This window comes from Cricetulus griseus, chromosome 2, assembly GCF_003668045.3.
Source record: "Cricetulus griseus strain 17A/GY chromosome 2, alternate assembly CriGri-PICRH-1.0, whole genome shotgun sequence".
Classification (NCBI taxonomy): Eukaryota; Metazoa; Chordata; class Mammalia; order Rodentia; family Cricetidae; genus Cricetulus; species Cricetulus griseus.
Window position 1 is genome coordinate 75697773 of NC_048595.1, and position 18133 is coordinate 75715905.

An 18133-nucleotide genomic window follows, 5' to 3' on the forward strand; every position below is an offset into this window, starting at 1 on the left:
TCATACAAGTTCTTACATTTACAGATTCACAGATACATATAATCTTCACAAACAAATGTGTTTATGCTTTCATACACAAGCTCAAACATATCCTCTCCCCACCCACTACTCATTCAGGCAAATAAATGCATGCTTTCGTTAACACACACGAGTTCACACACAAATCTCATCCTGCCCGTCTGGTTACAAGCGAATGACTAATGGGAAACCATGCACAAAGGCAAGTATCCAAGGAGAGGCCAGGACTGCTTTTAGCAGTGAGGCTGGTAGGATGGGATTAAGCCATCAGATGCCAAACTTGATCTGCCAGGCTACATCTAGAAGTTGCTCAGCTGAGGCTACAAGAGTCAGACACTACACTGGATCCTGGGTGATGGTGTAAGTTTGCCTTTCCAACTTGCTCCAGAGTTTAATGTCATCCAGGGTCAAGTTCTGCTATCGGCCCCACCCCAATGCCGACAACAGGCTGGAATCTCTGGGGATGCAGAGGCAGTGTGGGCTGCTTTCCAACCTTGGGCTTGTCCTGACACAGTGCAACCCCAAGTGGTTAGCATTAATGATGGTTTACAACGGTGGGCCAAGCACTGGGTTAAGCCCTTCATGTACATGATTTCATTCTCACAACAGCTCTGTGAGGGGGATGGGGTGTGTCCTCTCATCTCACCATTTATGTGGCTGAGAACACTGCTTGAGCCACAAAACCTCTCAGCAAGAGAGGCAAAGAACTGAAATTCAACCGGGTCCTATCCTATTCTTCCCGAGGTTCGGGTCATAGTGTGCAAGCGAGTGTGTCTCCCCCAAGCCAGAAGCTTGCGCTCACGACAGGATTTTAGACTGTCCCATACAGCTTAGCCCAGAGCCAGGCCCCGAGCAGGTGCCTGCTGAGGGTACTGGGATTGGCTTGCTGAAGCTGTCAGCAAGAGCTTTAGTTTCCCCATCTCTGAAATGGGGGTGGCAGTGATGACCCCGCAGGGCGGGGGCCAGGCTCTCTTGAGCAACACAGTGAGTGCAGAGCTCCCATCTATATCACCGCTGCCACCTCCCTCGCCCATCGCAGGGATGCAGCCTAGTCCCCGCCCGAGTCCGGGTGCGGCTCGGGGGCCCCCCATTGTTCAGGAGGGCGGTGACGCTGCCCACAGGGGACTCCCCACCCCGGGTCCAGCTCGCAGCCCAGTGGAACAGATGACTTGGCCCGGCGTCTGGCGCGCGGGGCGCGTCCTTTGTCTGCTCGGCGGCGCCGAATGCCCGAGGCCCGCGCCCCGCTCTCTGGGTAGACAAAGCCGGGGCAGCCGCGAACCCGGCCGGCTCCAACGCCGCTCGCGCCTCCCGACGTCCCGCCTGCTCTGCTCTGCGTCCTCTGATTGGTCGGCGCTGTTACAAAGAGGCCGGGAAGCGGGCGGGTCACGTGGGTGGACGCGGCTTTCTATTGGTCAAGCTAAGCTGTCTATCGAGGAGGGCGGGCAGTGCGCGCTCCTCCGGGTCTCTCCCTGCGCTCTGAGGCCCGCCCGCGGGGCCGGCCGCCTGTCAGAGGGAGGTGGCGATGGTGCGCCCGGTGGCGGCGGTGGCGGCGGCGGCGACGGCTTCCTTGGTCGGACGGCAGGGAGGAGAAGATGACTGACCGACCAACTAGATGAATGAATGAATGGCGGAGCCGACCGCGCCATGAGGAGCCTGCCGAGCCTGGGCGGCCTCGCCCTGTTGTGTTGTGCGGCCGCCGCCGCCGCTTCAGCAGCCTCGGCGGGGAATGTCACCGGTGGCGGCGGGACGGAGGGGCAGGTGGTCGCGTCGCCCACCCCGGGGCTGCGGGACCAAGCCAGCCACCCCTTCCCTAAGGCCGCGGCTCCCACGACGCAGGCCCCGCGGAGCGGCCCCCCGCGCACCACGGTGCGCAGAGCAGGGACTGCGACCCAGTCAGCCGGCTCCCCGGAGACCACCCCTCTCCGAATCACCGCGCGACCCCCTGCCACCACCTTCCCGGGTCTAGACCCCTCGCCCGCTACTCCTTCGGAGGAGGGACGCACTCCCGCCACCGAACCACCACCCTCCAGACCTGCGCCCAGCACCCTTGAGAGCACAGCTGGCCAGGCGCCGACCACCCCCATAGTCACCACCGCTCAGGCGCCCAGCACTCCTGGGACCCCGACCACCGAGTCCCGGGACAGCAGCATCAGCAACAGCATCCCGCCCACCGCACCTGCCACCGAAGCCCCTGCTCCTTCTCCCCCAGGTGAGTCCCAGCGCTCCCTCGACCTCTGTACCTTCCCCAGTCACTGTCCATCTTTACCCCAGCCTCTGACACCCCATTCTGGCCACTTGTCCTAGACTCTCCCAAGGGAAGATCCAGGCTCCACCTAGACTCAGCCACAATCCCTCCAAATCTAGAAAGTCTTTTGTCCCCCACCCGGTGCTGTGCTCCGTCCAGAGGGAGCGGCTGCTTAGTGTCTCTTCCTAAAACAGGGTTTTCTGGTCCCCAGAATGCATGCAAACTTTTGGGATCCGCCCAGAAGGCCACCCTGCCCGTGTTATTGGATGGGGGGAAGCGGGGGTTGAAAGATAGAATGGTGCTCTGTCAATGCACAGGTAAAACCTGAAGGGATTTCCCCAAAGCTCCAATTTCCTTGTTTTTCCTTGTTTGTTTCTTTTTGCTGGTGTAGTTTACGTGTGTGTGTGTGTGTGTGTGTGTGTGTGTGTGTGTGTGTGTGTGTGTGTGTGTGTGTGTGTGTGTGTGTGCATACAGAGGGGATTTTGCTTACAAGCAGTCCATTTCAGGCATGAAATTGAAAATAAAACCGGCATTGTAATCCATGTTTTCTCTGCAAATAAGTAGACTTGGTAGGTTATTTGGGACAGGTGTATATCTAGGTTGAGCACGTTTATAAATTAGGTTAAATCCCTTCCTTGCACTATTTCATTTTGTCTCAATTCCAAGGTCAGTGCTTGGGCAAATGCTATTTAAGCCAGGATGTCCATTTTTGCCCTTTTAAAATTGGGATGTTCCTTACTGCTGATGCTGCCATGCCAATTTCTGTTTGAGCTCACAATAGGAAATACAGTTGTTCTGCTAGTGAAAGTCTTTAAGCAAAGCTAAGAGACAACTGCTGTTCTTTCATCTCTTTGTATCTTAAGTGGGCCAGGAACTCAACCAATAACTCCTACCTCTTTAAGACATTCAGCAAGTTTCTGAGGTCGTTTGCTTTGCATTTGGGGTGGAGAACTGCCCAAAGCACTTGTCTAGCTTGATCTGATCATTGACCTAATTCTTTGGCTCAGTGGTTTACTGTGGAGTCAGGTATGGACTTTGGACTATAATTGAGTTGGTAGAGGATTTTCCCAGATGGTTAAGTCTTGAATTGTATGTTGGAGCTTGGCAAAGGCATAAATAGGAATGCAGATTATTAACCCCCAAGAAGCCACATTTGGAACTCTTTCAGTTTCAAGGGATGTATTAAAAACAAACAAAAAAAGCTATTTTTTTTAACCTGTGATACTTTTTGGCTCTTATAAAAAAGAGATTGACATATTACTAAAGTTAGACTAGTAGTTTAGTGGAGGCTACGAAATCCATTTTTAGGTTTGAATTCCAGCTTATTGCTCCTTTGCCTATGTAAGTATGGACAGGTCACTTAGTCCTTGTGGTCTCACTTTCTTCAGTCTTGACCTGAAGGTTAGCATAGTCCTTATAGGTTTGCTGTGCAAATTATGAAAGTTGGGCTGAGTGTATATGGTGATGCACTGGAAGCAAAGACAAGAGGATTAGTTCCAAGCTTGCCTTGGCTACATACTGTTTAAGGCAACCTGGACTACATAGCAAGATTCTATCAAAAAAGATAAAATCAGTGGAGAGAGGGTAGGAGAGGAAAGAAAAAGTTCACTGTTAATGCATACCTAACTAGTGCTTAGAATAGTTCCTGGAACGTGACAAGCATCACATGTATGTCACTTTTCACTCATGACCAGCTCTTTTTTCTGACTGGAAAAATATTAGAGAAGCTGAGTGTGGATTTGTGATTTTTATACTTTGTTTTAATAAATAGAAAAAGGATGTTAAAATTTCTGGAGTTTTAAGCACACCATATTTAAGTAGAATTTACTTGCTTTTGTTAGTATCTGATAAATAAACACACAGTTGATGTCACTTCACATTTGTCATTTTAAATTCTTACTGTCAAAAGAGATAATCAGAAGCCCACAGAGAAAACAGTAAAAGTCACTTTATCACTCTCTGTAGTTCCAGTCCCTAGAGGTTACTCCTCTTAGCAGTTTGTTGGATCTTTAAAACAATTTTCTGGGCATATATCAACACAAAAATACTTTAAATTTATTTTTAGGGCTCAGGGGTAGAGATTTGCTTAGTGTGCACAATTTCTGACACCATCAAAACAATCAAATAGTTTGTAAAATTAAAATGCAATAATTCCATACATATTGTTTCATCTTGATGTATTCACTTAACTATGTAACATAAAACTTTTTTTTTTCATGTCAGTACCTTATAAGGATCAGTCAGTACCAAATAAGGATCTACCTTATTCCTTCCAATAGTTGTATTTTTCATTGTAAATGTATACAGAATAAGCAGACTTGTTTAACCAGTTACTTATTAATTCATTTAACTGGTTCCTATTTTATATATACATAGATTGCTTTGAAAATCACAGAGAAGAATGAATTCTTAAATCTATCATGTATTTATTATATTCTCTAATACTTTAATACCAAATCAGTATTTAGAATTCAATTCAAATTCAAGTGAAGCAAAGCCGAGGTGATGAATATTAATCAGTTTGAACTGTTTTTAGTAGTTTCCATGGGCTAGTATCTGTATGATTATCTTACTATAGCAAACAGTTCAGGATATCCACCTGAGGTCATTCACCTTTGTTTAAATATTCTGTAATTTATACTCTTCTGTGAATTCATTCTGTTTTCTGTGTTTAGTTCTCAAAGGCTTGGCTGACTTTGTGGCCTTCCGATAAACAATTTTAGTCTTACAGTGATATAATCAAGTGTGACTTTTTAATTGTAGCATGGACTCCATTCTACTTTAGATAGTAAGCATAGCTCTTCAACAGAGGAAAACTTCTATATGAATTTGAGAGGGCTGATTTGGCTTGCAAAGCTGGGTTTCCTGCCATTGGGGAAGATGGTTGTAGAATTTTATTTCAACATTTCTATGAGAACTGGGTACCATTTACTTTGTCATTTGATTGGGAAGGTCTTATACCTGCTATATGAATCAGTAAAAATTCTCTCCTGGAGAATTAGCTGAAAGCTCTTACCTACTCATCAGTTAGGGCCCACTTGTTTACAAGGACATTGATCTGCAAACTGGAACTAATTACCCGGCAAGCAGGCATTTTCCTCTCACAAACCTGGTACAACACTATATGGGTTAGTTGGATGAAGGGTGGAGAGAAATGCTGTGATCTTACTACCGAGTAATAATCAGCAGTAAAGCCCTGAGGTAATTACAAATGTTTGCTTGCTTGTTTTAAATGGACTTAAGGCTAGTAGGAGCTTAGAAGCCACCAAAGCCCAGCAAGGTTCAACATTTTAAGAAATACTTGTATAGCCTTGGGTGAAACACCTCTGCCTGTACCTAACATTTAACTAGGAGGAATCTGGCCTTTAGGAACATGTACAAAAAGTCTGTTTTCCCTGTGTGCTTCTTCAGATTTTGTGGGTGTGATCATATTCTGAGTTTTAGCTAAATAACTTCAGCTTCTTCATTTGGTCTTTGACATGTTTTCATATTTCTTCACTATCCTGGTCACTTCTATGCTGAATCTTTTCAGTCTTTGTGTGACTCTCCTAAAACACATAATAGAATTGAACATAATAGTCTAGATGTACTCTAGCACAGCTCATAGCAGAGAGCGTGGTTACCTTGTTTCTTCTGGGTACAATACTGATTATGTATTTAGTTCCCTAAGGACAGTATCTCTTTTATTTTTAGCATCCAAATTATGTTGTTGACTCATTGAATTCATTTTGACTATTTTAAGTTGTATATATATTTTTAAAAATATATGGTAGATAAATCATCATTTATCTGGACTTAGACATTTTTGTGATTTTTCTAAAATATAATCTGAAATATTTGGCAAGCTCTTAAGAATCATTATGTTAAATTCAGATGATCTTTTTTGCTCCATATTTGTGTATTCAACCCAGGTTGTTCACATGACTTGCAGGGTGTTCCTATAGACCAAGTCTAAGGACAAGTCAGGGCAGGTTATCCTTACCTCAATGGAAAAAGAAATTCATGGATGTTAAAACAGTTTGAAAATGGAAGGGATAAGAGTTCAAATTAGTTCTCAAGAGTCTCTTCCAGCTCTTCAGTTCTGTGATGATTAGATGTGCATGATTCAAAGTACATTTATACCCCATAAGGAGTCTTAATTATTTACTTATAACCCAGACTACAAGAATAGACTTTGTTTAAGCAAGTCCCAGAATCCAGTTGAAATTTCTAACTACTATGAGGTGTGAATGCAATATTACAAATGGATTCTGTTTAATATGTTATATTTGCTTGTTTTTGTTTAAGATAGGGTCTAGCTGTATAGCTCAGGCTGACCTCTGACTTGTCATCTTCTTGCTGCTATCTTCCATGGTTGGATGTGCCACCATGCCTGGCTTTTTAGAGTGGATTTGAAAGGAACATTCTAGAAACCCAGGATCCTGCTAGTTGGACCAGAAAATGCTTTTTATCCTAACAGTCTCTACTACTAAAGTTTTGAGTCTTATTATATGTAGTTATCTGTAGCATTTATTTTTTATGGAAATACAAACTGTGTAGTATCCAAGGATGATACATATTCAGAGTCTTTTATCCAAAACCTGTGTGTCTTGATATATTGGAGACTATTTCAGATTTTAGAAAGATGACAAGTACATCACGGTGAAGCTAGGAGAATATCTAGTAGCTGGACTAATGAAGACATCCATATCAACATGCACATTCATTTGGCTAAGTACCATAAGTAGCCTTGCATTTGATTAGGTCAGTCTTTGTTGGGATGAACACTCAGGGAAGGGTTCAAGACACAAAGCCTGGTTCTTTACCTGCCTTGGAATACATACAAGCACTTCCCTCCCACATTTAGATAATGTCTCACTATGTTGCCCAAATTTGCCTTGTATTCAAGAAGGACTCAAGCCATCCTTCTGCCTCAGCCTAAGTAACTGGAATTACAGGAGCTCACCATTATACCTGGATTCATAATAGTTTTTTTTTTCAACATTTGTTGGTCCCAGGCCTTGTAGCAACTGGCCAATACTTAAAAAACACACTTGAGCCCTATCTCTGCTTGTGGCCATTTGGCAAAGGCGAAGGTGGGGTGGGGTGAGGAGGTAAAGCAAAGTCCTGCCTCAACCCTGCCAAATGAGGACAGATGAATCCTGTGGTCATTATTTCTCTGTGCCTGTGCCTATCTGGGAAGAGCACTAGGTGTTATGAGGCAGGCTCTTCTGTCTTGGGAGAGGGACTTCAGGACACTGATATTAAGAGTAGTTCAGAGCTGGGGGCTTCTCTGTCAGTACTGCTTAAAGCTTTATGGGTTACCCCCTCATCAGAGTTGTAGTTTGGGTGCTCATTTTAAACCTTGTCCCTTCTCTGGACTAGTTGTGGCTTGGTCCTAGAATTGAGTTGCCCTTCTTACCCCCTACACCCTAAGAATTGAAGTTGGTTAGAGGGAAAACATGGGCATTTGTGTAAAGATGGTTGGGCCCTGGAGACTGAGAAAGTCCTGCACAGCCTTCTTATTTGAAGAGAAGATAGGAGTCCAGTGGGCTGTGTCTCACATGCTGCAGGCCCAGAATGAAGTGCAGATTATCAGTGGCTGGGCCTCACCATAGTGTTGTTAGAAGGAGGTCCCCTTGAGGCTAATGAAGCTTGAGCCCCTTTTGGTATATGTTCTAAAACTTGGTATCTTTTGCTACTAAGAGTTACAGAAAAAAAAAAAAAACATTTGATTTTGGATCTTCTACTATTTAGTGTTAGGTTTGAGGGTTATAAACCACTATAATAGTAATGGCAAACATGCTGTGCTCCTGGCACAAAATATCTTACATGTGTTAAGTTATTTAATCCTTAGAACAGTGAGGTACTGAGTTATATAGTATGATCCTCATTTTGTTTTCTAACGGTAGGGATTAAATCTGGGCACTTGCACACGAAAAGCACATACTCTGCCTCTGAACTGTCAACTCTACCCCTGTTTTAAAAATAAGAAAATTGAGGGCCAGAAGCATTGCTCTTTGGTATTTCCTCTCTTATGTGCTGTTCTTCCACCTTTACCTTTTTGTCTTATAATGATTTATGGCTGTGATACTAAACTGTAACTCTTTTTGATCAGGGTTTATCTTGGCTTTGATAGATGTACTTGTTTGAATTATCTTTACGTCTGGACATAGGAACTTCTTACATTTACTGTGTCTTATTCCTGGCCCTAGTGCCTAGTTTTGTGTAGAAATTCCTTAGTCTGATTAGTTTCTGGAATAGCACAATCTCCATAGCATTAGTTTAGAGTCTTTTCAGTAATGTCTCCAGGAAGCCTTCTGGCTAGTTGAAAATTTACATATTGAAATAATCTGACTGGGTCTTTTTATCTTGATTTAACTAAAGACCCATAAAATTAAACTGCATTACTTTTCATCTCAACATTCTAAACATGTGTGCATTACCTTCCAGACATCCTGGCACCCTTATAAAAAGAATGGACTAAAGTGTTATAGGCTGTTTTTGCTGATGGGTAAATTATGGGTAGAGAGATTACTGCTTTAGGAGCACTTCATAGAGCAGAACTAAATAAAGATAGATGATCTTCTTTAGCTGAAAGATGACATTTTTAGTTGTATTTGGCTTTAGTTGTATTTGGCTTTAATCTATGCTTTTTTGCCTTGGTCTTGATTATTTGTGTTTGCTTTCCTTAGATATAAAAAATCTTTACTGTTAATTTTGGCACAGGTGCTTCTGTGCTACTTTTAGGTCTTTTTAAAATGCAGATTTCAGTTTACCTGGTTTTGTAATTTTTCTTTGTAGAAACAGCTACACCATCTTCACTTGTAACTTTAAAACAGAGATATTTTTAAAATTATGATAAAGAAAATAAGGTTATACTAAGGTCCATATGTGTTTGAATCACAGTAAATATTTGCTCAAAAGTGGTAATCTTTATTGTTTAGGTCTTTCTGCCCAAGTATGTCCAATAAATTATGTCAAAATAATCTCTTTAGTAATGTTACTCTTCCTTGGGTTACTATCAGAGAACTCTTCCCCTACTTTCTTTCTCTATTTGCTTATGTTTTCACTGAAAACTTCTCCTTGTGTTCCTCTGACTCTGTCTCATTCTTGAGCCCTACCCCTCTTTCCGTGTTATTTAAGGAGCCAAATTACCCTCTCTAGTGAACAATTTACCACTTTGTCCTCCTTCAGTGCCTCCTCAAAGCCTGATTCTTCTAAGAGATCTTTCTAGATGAACAAAAAGTCCTTGAAGATGTCTTGGTATCAGGGTGCACGGGGTTGAACCCTTTTTGTGCAGAACAAAACCTGTCTGTTTTTTTTTCTGTGACTTTGAGGTTTTTTTTTCATGATTTGGTTTTAGTCTACTTAATTTAGATTATTAAGCCTACTTGATAAGAAAATATCATTTATATAATAAACATATGTACTTTTTCAGTACATGGTATTGGGAAAAATGGAGAAAATATTTCATCCAAGTTTCTGTTGTGTTTTGTCTTTTAGTGCTGGAGATCAAATCCAGGAGCACAATTTTGAATACTAGAAAAGCACTTTACCACTGAGCCCTATATGCCCAATCCTGGGGTCTTCATCATTTTTTCAGCTTTCCATTGCTTCTAAAGAAAAATAGAAACTTTCCTAGCAACAAAATACAAAGTATTTTAAGGAACAGTTTCCTTTTTCTGTTTATGAATAGTATGAGCTACTTCTTGTTACATTGATTCGGTATATGAGGCTTAATTTGGTTGAGAAAAAAATGTTTTGATCTTTCAGATGACAGAATTTTCCCTGTAGAAATACATTTGAAGTTAATAGTAAACAGAATGTGTCTAATAATTAACAAGTATGGTTCTCAAATTACCCTTAGCATCCTCTAGAGTTTTCCATCTACCTTGGGTTAATTTCGGTGTATTATATGAGTGTAAAAAGGCTTAGTTTCTGCCCTCTATTGATTCTTTTATTGATGAGTTGGTAGATTTCACATTTGATCATTTTTATTTCTAGCTGTTTTCCTTGGAATTTATTTGTTAAGTTTAAGTCTTTGGCTGGTTTACCTGCTCATATTTCAATAGCAGAAAGATAGAGGTTAGAGATTAGGATTGTCTACCTTTCTTTCCTAAAAGCAAAATGGGGTTCAATGTAACAAAAAGAACCCAGTCATAAGTGAGAATAAATGGTGCTGGAGATAACAAGTTAAGCTATGGAACTTGATTGGGAAATTTCTCTTTTGCATTTTAAAATGTTGTTTAGGAATAAGAATAATAGGAATTTGTTTGTAAACATCCTAATCTACCTCTTCAGTTGTGTTGCCCCAAATGAAATTGCTGGTATAAAAGAGACTTCTATTTCACTTCTGCTTTCTTGCCTGATTTTTAATCTGTGGAAAGGATTATAGAGTACTTATATGGCCAATTGCTTGTAAGGATTTTAAAATATATATCATCACTTCTTTTCTTCTCCTCTCTTTAAATTAGAAACAATCTTGTTTTACATGCCAATCCCAGATCCCTCTCCCTCCCCTCCTCCTCTGCCCCACACCAACCCCTATCCCATCCTTACTGCTTCCCAGGGAGGGTGAGGCCTTCCATGGGGGAATCTTCAAAGTCTGTCATTTGGAGCAGGGCGAGACCCCCCCCCCCCGGTGTGTGTCTAGGTTGGGAGAGTATCCCTCTGATCCACTACCAGAGGTCCCATAGATTGCCCAGGCCTTCTAACTGACACCCATGTTCAGGGGGCCTGGGTGGGTCCTATGCTGGTTTCCCAGCTATCAGTCTGGTGTTCATGAGCTCTCCCTTGTTCAGGTCAGTAGCAATAAAGTAGTTAATGTCATCATCCTCATCTTATCAATGGAAAATACTAGGACTCAGGAAACTTGAAAGAAAAGCAGTGAGATGACTCAGCTGTGTCACCAATCAATAACCTGGGATCATTCCCTTGGATTCATGTAGTAGAAAGAGAGAACTGGCTCTCAAAAGTTGTCCTCTGATTTCCACATGTATATGCAAGTACAGTCTCATGTGAAAACATGTATGCATACCCCATCCACCCCAATGAATAAATAAAAGATGGAAGGAGTAAACTGAGAATTGACTCCTACAGTTGTCCCACAAGTGATCTCCCACACACTCAGCATGGTACATACACACAAAATAAATAAATGCAATTTTTAAAGAGATTATCTACATTTATATCTCTATAGATCAGCACCAACTAGATTTCAATATTTAGTGATGGAATGAATGAAGAAGGAATGGTTGGTAGTTAAGAGTAGGCATGCAGTATATTCTTGAGAAAAATAATGTAATCATGATTTTCTCTTTTAAAATAAACTTCCTTCTAGCTTTCCCCCCTTTCTTTTTTGTAATAATAGGGTATTCGGAACTCTGAGAACTCATATATTAAATTAATTATTCATTTTTATTATATGACCTTTTCCATTTTTTTTTTAGATGAAAGAAAAGCTAAAGTAGACAAATGAGAATCTGACGGTTTTTGTGGAAAGAATTGCTAAGTTAGAAAGCTGAGAATTTGTCATTAAGATATGGGACATGGGTCCTTTTACTAATCTCATAATTCATGTAAATAATTTCATTTATAAAATGAGGTGAGAAGTTTGGCTTGTTAATTGGGCATATTGGTTACTTGTGTTTCCTCAGATGTGTTTGGGGGACAGTATTGGGATGAGAGAGGTCAGGTGGGTCTACTCATGCAATCATCAACCTCCAGTCCTCACTTTTCACTCCCATACACTATGCTCACTCCAGTCAGCTATGTTCTCATCTGGTTTGTATAATGGGTACATTCTTTTAATAGAGATTTAAATAAGAATTCTACTCTGTAAAGTTTATGGTAAATAAATTATACTAGTTTCTGAATTATTATATAGTCATTAGAAGCCTTCAACAGGTAGCAAAATACATAGGAAAGAGATCTACTAAAATAGTAATTGATGAAAGCTAAATAATGGGATTACCAGTAAATTTAAGTCTCTCACGTTTTGATGAAATTTCCAAGTTGTACTTTGGTTTACTGTATCCAGTTTTAATTCCGTAGTCATAAGATCAATTTAAAATGAGGACAATGAGCAATAGTTGTGATAGCATGGTAAATCTCTGTGTATAAGAGATTAAGTCAGATGATAAGATGAAGTCATTTATCTACAATTCCATAATTGGCTTAGCAAGTTTGATGTGCATCTGAGATATTTACTCAGTGTCAGTGAGAGGTAATTCTGAAGAGAGCATCTTCAGAAGAGGCAATCTTCAGATAGGAAAACTCCTGAGGCCTGACAAACCTTAGGCAGGTAGAGATGATAGATCATATATATATATATATATATATATGATATATGTGTGTTCTTTAGGAAACATTAACTGTGTGTTCTTTAAGGCAGCTGAATGTAAGAAATTTGGTCTTTTCTGCATTTTATTCAGTCTAAAGAATTTGAAACATGCACTTTAAAATCTATTTGTCTTTCACCTTGTATAAAAATCAATTCAAAATGGATCAAAGACCTTAATTTAAAACCTGAAACACTGTAACTTCTATAAGAAAACATAGGTGATACCCTTCAAGATATTAGGGTAGGCAAGAACATTTTTAGTAGAACACTGGTATCACAGGAACTAACCTCAAGCATCAATAGATAGAACTTCATGAAAATTAAGTTTCTAGCCGGGTGGTGGTGACGCATGCCTTTAATCCCAGCACTCGGGAGGCAGAGGCAGGAGGATCTCTGTGAGTTCGAGACCAGTCTGGTCTACAAGTTCCAGGACAGCCTCCAAAGCCACAGAGAAACCCTGTCTCGAAAAACCAAAAAAAAAAAAAAAAAAAAATTAAGTTTCTGTACAGTGAAGGAAATAACCAACAGGGCAAATAACCCATATAATATAATGGGAGAAAATCTTTACCAGCTGTACATCAGACAAGGGGCTTAAATCCTGAATTCACAAAAATTTGCTGAAATTAAATACAAAGGAAATGGAACAGCCAATTAACAAATGGGCAAACGAAAACATATACTTTTCAAAAAAAAAGAAACACAAATGGCCAATAACTATTTTTAAAAATGCTCAGTATCCCCAGGCATTGGGAGAATGTAAATTAAACTATTTTGAGATACCATATCTCTTCCTAATCAAAATGACTATCATAAATAAATATGACAACAAGTATTGGACAGGATGTGGAAAGAAAGAAGCTTTATTCACTGTTTGTGGGGTGCAAATTATACAATAATTGTGAAAATTAGTTTGGAGATTTCTCAAAAAATTAGAAATAGAACAGCTATTTCATTCATTCCTGGGCCTATACCCAGAGAATTCCAGAGATAGCATCCCCATGGTTAATGCTGCTTTATTCACTATAGTAAAAAACTGAAATCAACTTAGTTGTCAATCAACAGATAAATGAATCATGAAAATTTGCTATGCATATAAATGGAATACAATTAGAATGTATAATATTAAGTGTGGCTAAACAATCTCAGAAAGAAAAAATATGTTCTCTCATATGCAGAATCTATTCAATAATATATGTAAATATGTAAGCAATATGCATGTGGGTACAGTATAGTATGTAAAAACAAAGACAAGAAAGACTAAATATTAGGGGATGAGGAAGGATTGTATGCAAGGTTATGGACACAAACAAAAGAGAATATAAAGCTAATTGTTTTTCTAGTTCTAATTCTGTCTACATATTTTATTTTTGAAGATAGATAAATGCATAAAAATATATTTGGTGGTGATGGAGAGAGAATAAAATCCAGTCCGAAGCCCCATGGCTTCTGTTCCCAGTGCTATTTTAGCTGTATAAAAGTTCCTGGAGTTGTACAATTTTGAAGCCTAGTTAATTTGGGTTTGTGATTTTTTATTTGCAATTTTCAGAATATATGGAAAAATTAAAAATTAATTTGTTAAAACACTGTTTAAACTGAACATCATTTTAATGCATGGCATTGTTTTCTGCCTTTACCAATAATAATCTGTTTTTTTCTCCTTAAAGATACAGAGCCCGCTAGAAGTTTAGTTTCAGTCTGCCCATATGTTTTGCAATTATATCAGATGGAGTTGCTTTTATACTGGTAATAGAACAGCTGTTCTATATGATCCCTTGCCAGGGAGACAGCTAAGCTCCAAAGAAAGGAGAAATTTATTCAGTTGGAAGAAGGAATGTATTCTGCCTAGTCAAAGAGAAAGTGATAAGGAGCAGGAATGTTTTCAACTTGCAAAAGGAATGTTAAATAAAATTCAGTTAGTCAACATTAGTCCTTTAAAGTAACTGATTTTGAAAGCATGTCTCAGTCTCGTGTGGCTCTTAGCAACTAGCTTGTTTCAAGGGATCCTCTTATATTTTCATAATTCATTTTAAACCTGATTCTTTTACTTCATGTTTGAGGGCAGAGACGAGAGAGGTGAGCAGGATATGATAGTCCCAAGTTCCTTATAATTTTAATATTCATTAAATATGATTTTTTGTTTTAGTATATTCTAGGAAATGTTTGGATGTTGGTCACTCTGGAGGAAATTGAATGAAATGAATAGCTTTTGAAGTTTTCTTCTGTCTTGTCAGTCATCTATAGAAATCTAATCCAGGTGTAGAAGGGGTTATTGGGAATAATGGAGGGAAGTAGGGGTGCTCTGCCTTCCAATGTGCTGCTTCTGTTCTATTTTCCTGTTGAGGTTTGGTTAAAAGAAGGTATCAGGACTTTGCTGTTGCACATTTCTCAACTGGTTTTATGTTCCTTACAGTCCTAGTTCTGTGTGTACAGCATTAATAGTACAAATAACAATGTGTGGGATAATGAATAGCTACACACAGTACACCAAACATACAAAGCAATTTGGCTGTTGGGTATTATTATACTGAATTTTTGGTGTATTGCCTGCAAACCTATCCCGTTTAACTGGTTTTATTTTTTATGTTAGTTTGTTGTTTCAACTTGTCCACAAATGCAGGACTGAATGGTCCAGCTAATCAGTGGAATGGCAGTCAGAACTAAATTCTTTCTTTCATTGATTTTGTGTACTATAGAACACATTTTCTGATGGTCATGTGTCTTAGCTTTTCTGTCTATAGAATGAAATATATTATTTTCAGTCTCTCAAGGTTTTTGAGAAGTAACATAAGTCAATTTGGGTTTTTCTCAAACAAAAAGGCTTTATAGAGTTCAGACTCTTTTCTAGTATATTTGCAGATTACATAGTTTATAATATGATTTGAATAAGATAGCTTTGTTAAAAAGAAAAAATACCACACATACAAATTTATATGTGTCTTTATGTTATGTTTTAGGGTATTTTCGGTTTACTATCATGTATAATAAAGTATGCTATGTTTTTTAAAAGCTTGGAATACTTCAGTGTTATTCTTCATCGATTACCTTGATGAAATAAAAAATAATAAATTAAGCTTTATGAATGGTTAGTATTATTTCAGTCGATTTTTTTTTTGCTTATTTTCAATTTTAGGACAGAGTCTCCCTATCTAGCCTGAAATTTCACTGAGTGAAAATAGAGGGGCCTTGAGTTTAGAATCCTCCTGCTTCAGCCTCTTAAGTCTGGGATTATAGGCATGTGCCAATAGGCCTGGCTCATGGTTTTCCTTTTTGAATGGACTCTACTTAACCAATTTTACGTTAAAATATATAAGTATATGTTCGTTTTAGAAAATGCAAACAATTATAAAGTTTAAAAATGAACCCAGAGATAATGGAAGTAATATTTTAGTGTTAACCACAGGTATTTTTTATATTAACATTGTTTTTCTCCCTTTTCCTGCCACTGAGACAATTCTGTATGGATATAATACATAGATACCATTCTTTCACATAACTTCACACATTTCAATGTTTTAAAATGAGATGTGTAACAAGAGTATTCTTTCCCAGCAGCCTGATCTCACAACCACATCAGCCCCAAATGAACATACAGATGGTAAAACTGTTGGCCGTTGGCTTGGGTATCTTATTGGCTAGCTTCATCTTAATTATTAGCCCATTTCTATTAATCCATGTATTTCCACGTGGTCTTGGCTTACTGGGAAATACCAGACCTGCAACTCCTTTGCCTGCTACATGGTAACTGCTTAGCATCTCCACAGAGAATAGAGCTATTTCCTGTTTGTCCCTGATTATATTCTGATTTTGCCCAGCTATGTCACTTCCTGTCTGGCCTATCAGTCAACCAGTGTTTTATTCATTAATCAATAAGAAAAACATACACAGAAGAACATTCCCCATCAGAGATGGCTTCTAATTGAAGTTGACAGTAGAACCTTTGTTAATTTATTTTATCAAACTTTGAGAGCTTGGTATGCCCAAATTAATGTATTAGGTGCCTCCTAATATTTACAGGAAAAAAAACCTATCCTATAAAACCTTTTATCACTGAATTTAATATTATGGAGCATTATGCATAATGCTCCATTTCTCACAGCAATAAATGAAATCACTTTTTGTTAAGAAAACAAAAATGCAAGTTGGATTAGCATCCTAAAGTTAAATATATGAGAGATCTACATGGAAAAATTTACCATATTTAAATGGTTTATCTGCTCTCCATAAAGAGTACAAATCTACTTTAGATAGTGACCAAGACTCTCTGTGATACTTTGTTTGGTGTTCTCTGGCAGAGACAGATCAATGACTTGCATTTTTCTGTTTCTCCAGTGCAAACATGCTTTTTCTTGGGTGCAAGGGGACCCAGGAAGCCTAAAGCAGTCTGAAACTAAGCCTGGCATGTGGTATTTTCAATCTTGTGGTGAGAAGCCAAGGTGCCCATCTGCCCAGCTCATGTATTGCCAAAACACTTAGGTGCTAGGCTAAGGACATGACTTAAATGTAGCTCTGTCCTTCCAGAAACTGGTATCTGTCCTAGACAATGATCTGTATTTTCTAAATTTTGAACTTTGAAATCAATAGTGAATCATAATACTTTTGGAAAGGATTAGATTAAGTAATGAATGTAAATCAATTTGACAGTGTTAAATAATCAACACTTAGATTAATGACACCACGTAAAAAATACTCAAAGTTAGTTATCATTATTATTAATATTGCTTGCTTTATTACTTATCAATAATGTTTGGATAGCATGAGAGAGAACATTATCTGTTAATTCTAGATTAATAAATTTATCATTTTCCAGGACAGTCTGATAAGACTGTTATAATCAGGAAGATATACACATTGTCAAAGATCAAACTCTCTAATAAGTGTTTTTAATATGCAGGACAGGACCAGTGTTCTTGCAAAGGTTATGCCCTATCCCTTAGAGGGACCCAGTTAAAGTGAGAATCATTCCATGCTATGTTGCCAGACAACAGTACTGGTACTGCTCAGCACTGGGCTACCTAGAAGCTGGTTTTTTTTTTTCCCATTTTTTTAAATTTGAATTAGAAACAAGATTGTTTTACATGCCAATCCCAGTTCCTTCTCCCTCCTCTCCTCCCCTGCCACCCCCAACTAACACCCTACTTATCCCACACCCTTTTTGCTTCCTAGGGAGGGTGAGGCCATTCCATAGGGAGTCTAGAAGCTGTTTTCAAAAGACGATTGTAAGCATTCAGGAGTAAGAGGCAGGAGGATCAGGATGCCAATAACAACCAGAGCTACATGAGACCCTACCTCGGGGGGAAAAAAGAACAAACAAACAAAAAAAAAAAAAACAGAGAAAACCCAACAGCAACAAATGCAAATGTAGAACTAAGGAATCTCTGGAACAGCCATTGTCCAGTATGTTCGATGTACATGCCTCTGAGATATTTTGTTAGTATCAGGCCATAGTCAGAAATGACCTAACAAAGTGAAAGTAGGAGTCTATCTGTTCAATTCTGTATTGGTAGCATGTTATTCTTAAAGGATATGAAATACTCTCTGCATGTAAC

At 39.3% G+C, this 18133-nt stretch overlaps 1 protein-coding gene across 1 annotated transcript in view; it reads left to right on the forward strand.

Moving 5' to 3' along the window:
• The first annotated feature begins 1483 nt into the window (after positions 1-1483).
• Megf9 (multiple EGF like domains 9) overlaps positions 1484-18133 on the forward strand; it is a 108818-nt gene continuing 92168 nt past the window's right edge. The window contains exon 1 of the mRNA XM_027400254.2: positions 1484-2227. Coding sequence (XP_027256055.1) covers positions 1639-2227 — 589 coding nt within the window. The 5' untranslated portion in view covers positions 1484-1638. The remainder of the gene's footprint in view (positions 2228-18133) is intronic.